General features: G+C 38.9%; 1 protein-coding gene and 1 long non-coding RNA gene across 11 annotated transcripts in view; one reads left to right on the top strand and one right to left on the bottom strand.

Annotated features, from left to right (window-relative positions):
- LOC105286414 overlaps positions 1-2,310 on the bottom strand; it is a 50,834-nt gene extending 48,524 nt beyond the window's left edge. Inside the window, exon 1 of the long non-coding RNA XR_003406545.1 lies at positions 1,699-2,310. This is a non-coding gene — a long non-coding RNA (uncharacterized LOC105286414). The remainder of the gene's footprint in view (positions 1-1,698) is intronic.
- LOC105286415 (octopamine receptor beta-3R) overlaps positions 1-14,602 on the top strand; it is a 69,223-nt gene that overhangs the window by 41,540 nt on the left and 13,081 nt on the right. The window contains exons 1-3 of one of the 10 annotated variants that reach the window (XM_026969748.1): positions 4,600-6,130; positions 10,136-10,887; positions 11,252-11,558. The exons of 7 other annotated variants lie outside the window; for them this stretch is intronic. In XM_026969748.1, the coding sequence (XP_026825549.1) occupies positions 10,282-10,887; positions 11,252-11,558 (913 nt within the window). In that variant the 5' untranslated portion in view covers positions 4,600-6,130; positions 10,136-10,281. Of the gene's footprint in view, positions 1-4,599; positions 6,131-7,142; positions 9,466-10,135; positions 10,888-11,251; positions 11,559-14,602 lie in introns of those variants that run through there. 2 more of the 10 variants (XM_011352160.2, XM_011352159.2) reach the window with 2 other exon arrangements.

Raw genomic sequence — 14,602 nt, 5'->3', positions numbered from 1 at the left:
ACACCTATATATGCACACAATAATACATTAAAATATATTATAATTATAACTTTAATTATACATCACATTTAGTGTAAAATATAAACAAAAAATAAGTCTTCTCTTCTTTAATTTCTCACCCAAAAAAAATGTTCTAGTCTTAAACTGGGAATTCCTCTAAGGATTTCCTTTAAGCAAAACATCTTACATATTAATGGCATATTCTTTTATATATACGTATTCCTCTATAAAAGAGTGGATGCGTAAACTATACTCAATAGTAAATTCCTCTATCAGAAATATCACTATGTAATTTGAATAGCCTCTTGAAATAAGAGGATATGCAAGATATTCGCGGCACGCGCGCTTGTTAGAAGAAGGTTGTCATTTAAGTATTAGTTTTGTGACAATCGACTGCACGATGCGCAAAAGTGACTGCGAACCATCATTCCGAAGGGGACGGTCGTCAGGTGCACAACGATTGTCCCGAGTTTTTTTTTTTTTCAATTTGTTATTTCGTATTTCACTCACTTTTGCAATTGGCCATATCGAACCTGAAAGGGATCGGGTGTCATTAAACACTAAGAAGAAGAAGACTGCGAACGGCGCGAAGCGCTGAGCGCACACATACGCAGTTCTTGCTTGGTGTGTCATGCTTCACTATCGTGAGTCGTGATCCGCGGTTGCCGTCTGGCACACAGTGTGCGTTATAGCGAGTGTAGCGTGTGCACTGAATTTCAGTTTGTGTTTGTTCTTTCGTGCAGTGATATTATAAACGAAGTTCAGAAATTTTTAAGGTTAAAAGTAGAAAATATTCGTTTAAGGCCCAATTCCACCAACGTCGTTTAATTTTAACCGTAGTTTAACTCACTCTTTGTCTCTTTCTAAGGCAGGTAGTTAGAAAGAGACGAAGAGTGAGTTAAACTACAGTTAAAATTAAGCGACGTTGGTGGAATCGGGCATTAAGGTATCGTCATAAATGCTATAAATAAAAATATTATTAGATTTACTAGAAGAGGAGATTCCTCTATAGCATTAAGAGGATTGTAATCTTAATTTCAGGATCTCATAGTTATAGGATATTCCTCTAGATTTCAGGGTATCATCTTGTGACCATATAGCAGAGGAAAATCCTCTATAATCAAAATGGAACTATTAAAGAATAGAATTTTTTGGGTGCTGAATAGGCCAATAGATAGAAAATTCTTTGATATATTAAAAAAGGTAAATGTTAAAAAAGACATCCTAAATGACTTACATTCAAGTACTGCAGAATAATATCAAGAGACATGGTAGAATTGCGCGCCAAATGCATGCGCGAAGCGCGCACGGCAGCGAGACGTCCCTAATATAACATATATACGTATTTACAACACTTCACGTAGTTACTGCGTAATCCCTTGCTTTACTTCTATATGATCGTGATCTATTATTTATTTCAGCGGTCATATAGAAGTAAAACTGGGTTTGTGCAGTCTGTATACGTTAATGCGATGTAAGATGCAACTTGTACGTCTAGGCTACGTTCCGAAACATCCTCTCCGAGGAAAATTTTACTCGATGGCCGTACCGAAACCTTTTCGAGCGTTTCCGATTGGTTATCGATCGACCATCGAGTAAAATTTTCCTCGGAGAGGACGTTTCGGAACGTAGTCTAGATATCTTTATCTATTTACCTATCTTGAACAGAAGCTATTAAAAATAGGAAAAAATACTTACTCTCAAATGCGGGCCAATAGTTGCCTAAATGTGCTTCGCTTAAAAATTTCTGAACTTCGTTCATGATATCACTGCACGAAAGAACAAACACAAACTGAAATTCAGTGCACACGCTACACGACTCGCTATGACGCACACTGTGTGCCAGACAGCAACCGCGGATTACGACTCACGATAGTGAAGCATGACACACCAAGCAAGAACTGCGTATGTGTGCGCTCAGCGCTTCACTGATCGGTTCGCGCCGTTCGCGATCACCTCTGCGCATCATGCAGTCGATTGTCACAAAACAAATACTTAAATGACAATCTTTTTCTAACAAGCGCGCGTGCCGCGAATATCTTGCATATCCTCTTATTTCAAGAGGCTATTCAAATTACATAGTGATATTTCTGATAGAGGAATTTACTATTGAGTATAGTTCACGCATCCACTCTTTTATAGATGAATACGTATATCTAAAAGAATATACCATTAATATGTAAGATTTTTTGCTTAGAGGAAATCCTTAGAGGAATTCCCAATTTAAGACTAGAACATTTTTTTTTGGTGCTCACTATCTGTAATTGCTCATAATCACTTTGTGATCATAAACGCCGAGTAACGGCTAAAACTTTTTACAAGGTAATCAGAGCTATGTTCTTGACAATACATATCAAGATCATTGAAATCGGTGAGGTTGCCCCTAATCTCAACATTTATCTTGCGAAATTATTCGCGATTTGTTTCAAGAGAAAAATTCTCGTAAATCGAAAAGATTTCACGGCCAAAGATCTCTCTTAACTTGAAGCATAGTGGTATGAAAAATGTCCCACTTTTTTAGTGCTTGAACATGCATGGGACGTTATTCACACCACCTTTAAATCGTGAAATTACTAGAAGCATAAAGGTTTACATACTACATTTCCCTTATTTAATATAGTTAGAGACTATGGTTAGAGACTCTCAACAGATGTACGTCAGATGTCAATTATTTTTGTTTTCATTATTTTGTGTAATTTTGTATTCCAAATAATTCAAATAAAACTATTTTGTCACATTTTATAGAAATAAAATTCCTGTGCACCTAGGGAATTTTTGTTGTTGTAAAATCCTGTGCTTCAAAGAGTTAAAGAGTATTACATTTTTCATCTTGAAGCATATTCAAACTGAAATTCTTTGTTCGAAACAAGAAGATATTTTCAGATATTATTAATTTATTTGAGAACATTGTAAATTCTAGTCATATCATTGGCTATTCGCTACAATTATCATATAATGTTCTTAATGCTTGCAAAATAAAATTCAACAAATTGAAAATGAGGAAATTCTTCATGTAGGTTTTTTCAGAGTCTCGTGATAAAGAGAAGGTACAAGAAAATGTGTTAGAAAACTCTTTTAAGCTGGCATTGTTCCATTGTACGAAGCAACATGTACGAAGCATATATATATACATATATATATACTCGCGCGCGCGCGCGCGCGCGAAATTAATGCAAAATTGATGCAAGCAGTCGTTAATATGACTTCCACTACTTGATGCTAGCACCATCGATGCTCGCATAATTACACGTTTCAGCGAATTAATTAAACAAGATTTGACTCGATGAGCAGCAATGCGCGGTCGCTTAGGTGATATTCCGGGATTCTATTTAGCAGATATTGTCGGACTCGAAATCAAACCCGAGCATCCCGCAGGCTGCACGCAAAGTCAATATTAACACCTGCCGTTCCAATCGATCCGCGCGAGGCAAACGAATTATTTTTCAATAATTGATGAAATCCCTGCCTTCATCACTTCGTATTAACATTATTTATTTCACAGAAATTCAAATATAAAGGGAGAAAATAAAACACATTCCTCAAGTAGTAGTTGCAAAGATTTGCAAGCGAACGTAAATCGATTCCCGTGATATGGACATGGCACGTGTCATCGTCGGTTTCGGTCCCCACGGTGAAAAGTGAGTAGTATCGGAAAAGTGGCAGTATTTTAATCGGACAGTTACCCGCCTCGGGAAGAGAGTCAACTGTGCATCTCGCGCCTCCACGCGAATAATTGAAAAGGTCGTCCTTGAACCGCGTTATTTATTCCATTTTCGTTCATTTCGAGCATTTTTTAATAACCTTTAAATGAATTTATTTTGCAAAGCTACTCGGAGGGAAAAACATGCCGCCTTTTATAGTCGCCGGGATCGGATCGGAACTTCGTACTTATTTGCGGATATAAGTTTCTCCCTATCCCCCCCCCCCTCGACACATGTAGAGAGCAAAAAGTTGGAACGAGGTAGAGATTCGAGGAGTCGAAGTAATCTTCGTCCTCGCCGATCAAAGTCAAATCTTACTTTGCCTGTAATAATAATACAAAGTATAATAATATTATTATTATTATTATGTAAATGTATCATATTAAGTGATCGATGATGCGCATTGATCTATTACAATTGAACTCTTATCTAGCTGATTGTTCATAAACTTTAACGAGAGAATCGAGGAAAGGACCTTGAAAAAGTGCACGTAACTTGTTGGTTCGTGTTCGCTCGTCATTGCGTGCAGTCACTCCTGATTTTCGCGTGATCGCCGGCTTTCGACCGCCCTCCTCGAGGAGGAAGCGATACCCTCGAAGAGACGATTTCGAGAGAGCGGGAGCGTGCGGTTACGATAAAATTGCGCGCGCGAAGGGGAAACAGGAGGAAAAAGGGGGACGACGTGTGTGGCCTCGGTGCTTTCGCGCGAAGGCCGCAGTTCGTTGTTACGTGCCCCGTGAACCGATCGATCCTCCACGCATACTCCAGCCGCTGGTGCGCGAATTTAGCTTGAAAATTTTTTCATCCGACGGATTCGCGCAAACTCGATAAGCGGAAAAATAAATATCATTTCGCGTTATCTCTATTCATTCGCCGTGTGGATCTCATCCGGCACGATTGACGGAATTGCACATACGCGAGCAACCGCTCGCACGCGCTCATTGAGACAGATTATAGATAATATGCCACTAGGACTGCGCCAATAAAGCGCTGTTTCTTTCCTTAAGATCTGGAATTAAGGCTTCCTCAATTACGCAGCTGCAGGTCGGCTCTCTGCAAGATGTCTTTTTTTTCCTTTTCTCTTAACGACAGAGGAATTTATATGACTCGCGAAAACGCGAATTTTGGTAGTAAGGAAAGAAAGCTTGTGAGCTATTTCTCCAAACGTGAACCATACTCTATATTATAATTAGCACCATTGACTGCATCCTTCTCGTGTTCCCGGGTATGCAAATATTTGCACGATATGCACAAAGACATGCGCGTATCTCTATGCATATCCAAACACTGTATATATCCGGATACGCGACCTTATATCATCGGGACAATAGAATTTTTCGGAGAGATCGCTGGTGAATGCGGAACAATGGAGTTCGCTTGTTTGCGTTTGATCATTTCTCGTAACATGAAGCAATTTTTATACAAACTTAATTTTATGCGAGATAGAATGTAAATAAGATGTAATTGTATAAAAATTATATAAAAAACTGCCATGTATTTTACAATTGAAAATACAAGGAAGTGCGGTACCATACGGGGAAAGAAAAGGGAGAGGCAGAGAGAAGGAAAGAGCGAGAAAGAACTCGAGAGAATTCGAGGGGGAGAGAAACGTGGCGCCGTGGTGAACGAGTGAACGTCGCGACGCTCAGTCTACCGGCGTCGTCCGAACATGTACGATCCGTCAAAGCGTTACCATTCGCTGCAACTACCCGAAATCGCCGCCGTCGAGGACGACGACGATAACGACGTAGAAGACGACGGTCTCGTCGCGACCTTGCCCGCGAAAGATCGATCCGACGACATATCGCGGATTAGGGAAGAACACCGGCAGCTAAGACCGACTTTTCTACCAACGTCCATTGATTGATTGAGTAGTTTGATCCCTTGAAAAACTGCTGAATCTGTCGTCTGCTCGCGAAAGATTCGAGAGAAATTGTCATTGACAAACTCAATTGACTCGATTGTCTAGACACTTTAGACAATGATGGAAAATTCAATCTCAGTCATTAATATTGCGTGACTTATTATTTATTTACCGTTTTCCCACATTAATCGATATAAAACGCTGCGGTGTCACTGTTTAAAGAGACTTCATCACCATTCAAGCTTGGCTTTCCTTTACCACAAACTTCTTGAAAATGTACTAAATGTACGAAATACTGAATAGAGCGATGCATTCAGCGGTATACACTGTACAGTGATAATAAACTACGAGTAGTGCTGTCTTCGACGTTGGTGGAAAATCGGCTTTAAACCGCGAGTGATGGAAATCGCGAGTGCAATGACAGCCGTTCGATCATAAATTGCTTTAAGTGGGTGTCGTTTTTAAGGGTGGTTAAATTTCGACCATTCCGTGACTCTAATGATGACCGATAGTGAAACTACTCCAAGAGTTGCCGAGTTCCTCCAGGCTGTATGAAACAATCGAGGTCGGATCGATTGACGGTCGTATCGATAACGCTTATCATTGCAAAACGTCGCGAGGGTGGTTAGAAATGTGGAGTCGCCGCTAGGGCGCCTGCGCCTCCTCCGGCGTCCTTGGACACGGCTACCGGGATTTAGACACAAAGACGCGGTTTTAATTCGTCTTCGCGTCTTCGAGATTGATGGAGCTCTGAATAAATAGCGAGTGATGATTCGTTGCTCATCCCGCACTTCAAGATTGTCGACTCGTTCATTGATAAAATTTCTTTTTCTGGGCGCTTTTTCTGGCGCTAATATTGTAATGATTACATAACGATATTTATACTGTATCGTAGACAGGGTGGCAGATACGTAAATTTAATTGCTTTAAAGCAGGGTTCAAATTAGTGATAGACGACAAGACAAGAATTTCAAGATCTTGTCTTGTCTTGAATTTTCAAGACAAGAATATCAATTTTTGCACTTGATAAAAGCGAGACAAGACAAAATTTATACTTCAAAATCAAGAAAAATCAATCAAGATTCTTGATTCTTGACAACTGAAATTAAATCTAATCCGATTCATTTTTAATTTTGAATATACAATTAACCCGGAATATACAATTAACAAAATATCATTGAAGATTTTGAAAGAAGTAATTTAATATATTTTTTCTATAGATTATGTTGAAAAATAATTAAAACTTTTTAGATTAGATTATATTTCTAAACTTATAGACTTGATTAAAAAGTAACAAGTAATACGAGTATTAATATTAAAATTATAAAGTTGAGCATTAATTTCTTTAACAAATGTGCAGCTTATACAGTGCAAATTTATAATTTAATCAATTATTTTATAGTGTGGCCAATAAAATGTGTATTTTTATTTAAGTATATTTAATATTTGATATTCATATCTACTTTTACCAGCAATACAATATTTTATATTTTAATAATAATAACATTTCATGAAATTTTTTAATTTCTTTTTTGTGTGTCAATATTTTTTTGTCGAAATTATTTGTTTCGATACTTTTTGTAAAAATATTTAAAAAATGTTAATAAAATCGGTTGTAAATTAATATTTATAGATATTATAAAAATATCAAGAATCTTGCAAGATTCTTGCAAGAATCAAGAATCAAGATAAGAAATTGAATATCAAGATCAAGACGTAGTAATTCTTGATTTTTAAAGATCAAGACAAGACAAGAAGTCTGATTCTTGTCTTGTCTTGTCTTGAATCGATCGGTAGAATCTTTATTTATCGATGTTTCTAAAATAAAAAGGATAAGAATATTTCTAATAAAAAAACATTTATTTCTTAAAACATTTGAATTTGGAGAGCAAAATAATGTTTTGTTGCATTTAACTACACCAAATATGTCGATTAATATTGATTGATTTTTATAATGATGTATTGAATAAATCAAATGATACATATCGCTATGTATATCATGATATTTATCTATTGATATGCATCCTCGACCCTGCTTTAAAGTTACGACTCTCAAGAGCTTCAAGCGTACATGTGTTTATATTTTAAAAGCAATTTTTTTCAAATCTTTGAATCAATATTTCGGACAGATGCGCTTTGAGAGGATGGCTTGAAAATAAACTGTCGAATTCCTTACGCATAAAATATGTTGGCCGCGGTTCAACTATCATTCCTATTTACGTGTAGACGAATTGGCCACTCAAAACTGACATCGGTACTTCGGCACCACTGACATATGAGCCTGGTGTCATTTAATCCTTTGCGAATTGGATTACGAACCGGAGATCGTACAGGGATCACCGTGACAGTTTCCCGAAAACGAATTCGAAAATTCACTTGGCGAGCACTTGACATTTTTGTCTAGGCCAATCAAAATTGAAGCGGCTCGTATTTCGTATCGCAAACATTGTTTGATAGAAAAAAAATAAAAAATGATTATTTGCGTAAGTCTTCAACTTTAGTACGCAAAATAATTTACATGTTACATTACACGTAATACAAAATGCGTTCGTATAGAAAGCTACATTTTCCATAAGGAATAAAATGTCGATCGGGAAACCCGGATGCGACGTCGAATCGTCAGCGACGTGTCGACATCCTCTAAATTTTAATCTTCGTCAGAACGCAGGAGAGATCCATCGACAAATTGATAGATGAAGCACGAATGCATGTCTGTCTGATCCGTCGAAACTTTGTTTGCGCCTATGTCGTCACGTAGACACATCGCGAGAATGAAGGAATCAATCCTGCCATTCGTCAATCAAAAGGTTAAACTTAAAACCACAGCATCGACAGCATTGAACGAATGAAATAGAAAATATCGCGAGAAAATAATGCCAATCGTGATCAGTCGTGAGGAAAATAGCCCGATAGCGGCAGAAGGGATACGTTATTCTAGAGATATTTCCCTTACGCGTCTCGATAATATAAATCGTTAAAATGATTAGCGTAAAATCGAAGCTAACATTATCGTGTGCTTACTCTGTGCGCGTAATCGCTAGCGATTTAGAGCCGTTCTCTATGAATATTGCGGTATGTAAATCCAAGCCTCTCTTGAATTTGCTCTATACTCAATGCTCAACCTCCCCTCACCCTGACCCCTGTAGTTAGCTAACAGCGTTTTCACTGGCCCCCGAGGAGGCCAAACATCCACCAAGGCCACGATGATTGGCCACGTTTAATGCTTAATAGCGAAACATCTTTCCCAACAGTTGCCAAAGTCGTGATACGAAACATCATCCCTCCTCGCAGAAGGGACCACTTTGTATGCGAAACAAAAAAGCTTTCAGGTCGCACATTGCGAGAAAGTTTACGTAAACCAAGCGTAAATAAGCGTTTACAGCTTTAGAGAAAAACCATTATACCTAACGATTTTATAATATATCCTTGCTTAATATTTACTGTTTTAGCCACTTTCAACACGTATCGGTATCAAAGTTTTAAAAAGTGCCGTCGCGACGTAAACCTTTGTTAGCAGAAACGAGATGCAGATTCGTGTCCGTGCTGTTTGCAAGATTAATGCAAGAAGCTTTACCTTGCTGTTTTCCAGGATAACACAATGCTTTAATTTGCTTAAAATGTTTGGAATAGGATAAGAGTCAATCTTCCCGAGATGAAGTATATTTCTTACTTGTAAAATCTATATTTAATATCTTTTTCATTAATGCGAATTGACGAGCGAAAATTCGTAATTGTGTGATTATATCGTTGATCCATATAAGAAAAACCTAGAAAATCTGAGAAAAAGGAAAAATGTCAGACAGAGAGTGGAGGGGGAGACGATACAACTTAGTTTCGTCATGGCAGAATCGCCAATATGCGATCATGACGATTACGGTAACTCGGGCTTACGAAATTGCGGTAATTATCCAACCACTCCAAGGACCCTTATGTAGTTTCGCTCGAGTTATCTTCCCAGGGAAGTTTCTCACGAGGAAATTCCGTTGATGTGCCTCTGTCGACGTTTATGCCAATTTCACTACTATATATATGTTAATCAAATTATCATCCCCCAAGTTTCCGCTGGACATTTGACAGATTGCCTAATTGATCGTTGATTTTGTGACGTTACCGCGTTACTGTATCAATCTATGGGAAATAAATTCAAATTGTGTTCGTTTAAATTAATAACGAAACATTAATTTAACTCGAGTAAAAGTGAATTAAAAGCACGGCAGTCTATTTGGAGTCTATTTTATTGACGCGTCAATGAAAGCAAGATGGAAAATCCGTTTCAGTGTAGTGACCCGTAAATGTGTCAGTCGTGAAATACGATTCTCAATTCTCGATTGGTCGATCCGCCGTTGAAAGAGCCGTGAGAGGCCTGAAATTACACGCATGCAATCCCGAATGTAAAACGAAATGGCTCCAAGAAAGCAGAGGAGAAATCATTGATGGGACGTACTTTTCGTCATCGTTAATAATATGTGTCGGATGCGCTTGCGGATAACGCACACGATTGTAATTTTATGACGCTTTTTTTTCTTTTGTAACGTTGCGATGCGTTAATGGACACTCCCGTAATTTTTAGCCAAAGAGTACTCATCTCTGAGACTCGCATTAGAAACGCAAAATACTCAATCCGCCAACCATCATGACGGCAACGGGGAGCGCTCGGCAAACTTGCCGACCGACTTTTATAAATCCACCCACTTGACACGCTACTTCCGGTCTGGGATGGAAGTAAGCGAGCCTCCGGACGAGGAGGTCAACCGTCCAATACTCCAGATTAACCTGTCCTCGAATTTCGAGGATCTTTCCAACGACACCCATGACAGCCTCAACAACGAATCCCCGCGGAGCATCATCTTGTCCGCGCTGAAGGGGATCATAATGATCGGCATTATCGTCACCGCACTCTTAGGGAACGCTTTAGTGATCGCTAGCGTCAGGAGGCACCGGAAGTTGCGTGTACCCACGAATCGTTACGTGGTTTCCTTGGCAATGGCGGACCTCCTGGTCGCGGTATGCGCAATGACATTCAACGCTTCCGTCGAGCTATCCGGCGGCAAATGGTTGCTGGGAAATCTCATGTGCGACGTGTGGAACTCGATGGATGTTTACTTCAGTACAGCATCCATCCTGCATCTCTGTTGCATCAGTGTCGATAGATATTACGCGATAGTTAGACCGCTGGAGTACCCGGCCATCATGAGAACCGTCACCGTCACCGCGATGTTGAGTAGTGTTTGGACATTGCCGGCTTTAATAAGCTTCATACCGATATTTCTGGGCTGGTACACCACGCAGCAACATCGGGACTTTCGCAAGAAGCACCCGCAGGTAGATCGACAAGGATTCTCTCTTATGTACCTACTATATAGAATTTCTCGTAGAATCGCAAGAGTTTTCTGTGACTCGCGTCTTTTACAGGCCATCGCAACATTACTTTTTCGTTAGACCCATTAATAAATATCTTGAAATTGTCTCGACATGGCAAATATAATACTTGCTCGATACGAGCATTGAATTGGGGGATGCGATTTTAACTGCAGCTAACGTAATTGAACGTTTAGCGTTCCGTCTTGCACGTTTCCGACGATTGAAACTTTCCGGCTTCTTGCGACCTCTCTCTCTCTCTCTCTCTCTCTCTCTCTCACTCTCTCCCTTTTCTCTCTCTTTTTCTCTCTCTCTCTTTCTCTCTCAGGTGTGCGCTTTTGTGGTGAACCGCCCATACGCGATAGTAAGTTCGCTCGTATCCTTCTGGATCCCGGGCCTCGTAATGATCGTCATGTACTACAAGATCTACAAGGAGGCGATCAGACAGAGGGCGGCCCTCAGTAGGGCGTCCAGCAGCACGGTGCTCAACAGCGTTTACGTGCGTCGTGCTTCCACCGGCTCCAGATATCCCTCGAGGACGTCGCATCAGCTGTTGCTACATCCGAGCGACGCGAGCGATTACGGAAGACCGCTCTCTTACAGAGCCTCGGCGGCGGAACTCAACATCGAGAACGGTGAGTGCGGGGAGTGCACGAATCGCGAAAATGGTGTCCCTCGATTATCGCTGGTGAAATTGAGCGGTGGCGAATTCAATTGCGTCTCCCCTCACCCTCCCCACCCATTCTTGCGCCAAAGAGAACCTTGATGCACATTTCGGCCGTCGTTCACAAAGCGAACATTATTAACGACGTCGGTCGTTCCCGCGCCACCGCCGGCGGTTTTATCTTTTTCTCGCACTTGATACGTCGAATACCGCACAACCAACCGTGTAATCATCCCGAGAGAAATTTCCTTTCAATTTTATTGCGAATGCGTATAATATGCGTGTATGTCCATTGTCAATGGTAATCAAGTTCTCCGTATGTGCACTGCGACACTTGCAACATTTCCTATAATGTGTTGTATAATTGCAAATATCAAAATTTCTCATCTTCAATTTGATTCTTTAAATGATTTGGAAGAAAACCGTTTCTTTCTTCCGCATGAATTTGCGCTATGTAACACCGTAAATACCGCAGTTACGATCGCAGGCACGATCACGTCCGCAAACTGGAATTCTCCAACGAATCAACTAATTATGCTCGTTGCATGCTCTCAGTGAGAAATTTCGCGTTAAATTGCTGATTAAAAATATCGCGTTTCGTAACCGGATTTAATTTCATAATGTAACAGAGAAATGCTCATAAAGCGGACAAACGTCGATTGCAAGTCATTTGATTAACATGTGAGCGGTAAATTACTGGGAAGCTGAATAAACAAACAATTCATACATCAAACACGTTTGTTTGCGCATACGCAAACGGTACATATCAGATTTGAATGATAGGATTTCTTATTAAATATCATATTTAATATAGAAAAATAAAAACTTGTTTTACAAATTATTTCATTTGATCAATAATTGTTTGAATATAATTCATCTATCTCCTTCTGTGTTATATCGATGCTTTAGAAAATAAAATACATATTTTATTCCGAGACACGTTTCCTCCGTCGCTGATGTTTACAGATGGAAAAAAATATGTCTGACAAGATTTGCGATATGTAAATTGCACTGCACGTGACGTTACTTCAATACCAAACATTTTTAAAAATTGTTTTTTCTCTATCTTGTGTTGCAATAATAACGAAAACAAAAATAATCTATCAATCCATGAAAATGTCATAACGGTAAATGTTTGCTGCATTAGAAACCGATTACAAACACGTTTAACGTCGACGTGAATTAATCACCTGTGTTATTGTAAACGCTCACAATAATCGTCTCGATATTGCGATCGGCATGATTCACAATAACACCCGCGCGCAATACTCTGTCCGAAACACGCCGCGGCAAAATTTATGAACGATATTCTACCATCCTAGAGAAAGAATTACGACTCCATTAAAAGGAGACAAAATCTTTTGAATATGTTTCGCGATATTTTATCCCAGAACGGGGAAAAATTGTGTCTTCGCGAATTTTTCGCGTACACACTTTGCGTTTTGTACGCCTATGAAATAAAAAATGCATTGCAACTGCGGAATAAAATAATGTTAGACAAAGGCAAATGGTTTTCTTTAATAAAATAATAATATAATAAAAATAATTATATAAAATTATTAATTATATTGCAATTTTCATATGAAAATAATTATAAAATTTTACAATATTCGATTTATCCAGATAAATATCTAGATTTGATTTCTATCCAGGTTTTATAAATGATTACAAATTTGATTACGTGGAACACGGCCGAAGAAGGATTCACGACAGAGTGTGATATGTCAATGTTCATCATCGAAATCAAAACGAACTCGTCGCATCGATCGGTCTTGCATCCCTTTAATATCACGTCGCGATATTACAACTCTCGCGGTTCCCGCATCCCCGACGCGTCGGAGTATCTGAAAGCTAGTGACAATATAGTGTATATATATATATATTTCTCTTTGAACACGTACAGACGCGTACGAACGTTTTGCTCAAGAAAATAACATCAGGAAGTCGTGCTTCTAAATTTGACGTGTAATCCGTAGACTAGCGCGATCGCTCGCCTGTCGTTTGCAAGCCAAGTAAACACATCTAGTAATAGATCATATAATCTGGCAATGGATCATCCAGCAGTACATCACGTTATATTCTACTACACAGCGGGACAGCCGATAACGTCATATCACCTTGGTACAACAGCTGTGCATATAATCTATGATTCTAATAACAAATATAAGATAGAGAAGAGGTAGGCGTGATTTTTAATATAATATCTAAAACTGAGAGAAAATTAAATAAATTTTATGATTTAATCATGATTTATGTTTTTTGTCTGTAGGTTTCTTTTCTTAATTCTTTAAGCAATCAGGGAAGTGAAACGAAGAGTATTGATGGAGATACGTAATTGCAACATTGCGGAAACTCCAGTTTTTAACCTGTAAAAAATCTTTTAGAACGTAACATGTTTTTAAAACGTTTATCAGTCACAACGGAAAGCTTTGAAAGGTTCTTTTTTATCCAAAAATAAATAAGCTTAAGTACATTTATTGTATCGACATTTTAAAACGGATCAAAATACATTGCGATGTCAGAAGAGGACGTTTCGGAACATGTTGCACGAGATTTTCGGTATTCTACTCTCTCTTTCGCTTTCCGCCTGTCGAGAGTTTACGTTAACTTTTATAAAAGCATGGCCATAACTGGCATCGCTTGCAAAATTCATAAAATATCAAACATTTGACACCTGTGGCAGCCTTTTGAGATCGATACCTCGCGCCTCGTTTCACTGGAAAAATATTATTCTGCGGACAAGATATAAAAACATATCGATTATTCGTCGATGATATCTCGTGCGAGGAATATCACAGCCCCATACAATTGCTATCAGGCAATCTGACTACACACAATGAACTGCAATTAATTTTTACGTATGATGTGTCGCAAATGCGAATCAGAGAGAGAGAGAGAGAGAGAGAGAGAGAAATTACTTTGCGCCGCAAATAGAAAATCAAGATTCGATCCAACTTTACCTCGTTTCATATAATTTTTAACGCTTCAACTTTGAGTATCCTGGCGACCAAGCTC

The sequence above is a fragment of the Ooceraea biroi genome, chromosome 5 (genome assembly GCF_003672135.1).
Source record: "Ooceraea biroi isolate clonal line C1 chromosome 5, Obir_v5.4, whole genome shotgun sequence".
Classification (NCBI taxonomy): Eukaryota; Metazoa; Arthropoda; class Insecta; order Hymenoptera; family Formicidae; genus Ooceraea; species Ooceraea biroi.
Note: the sequence above shows the minus strand (reverse complement) of the source record. Positions and strands in the feature narration are given on the sequence as shown.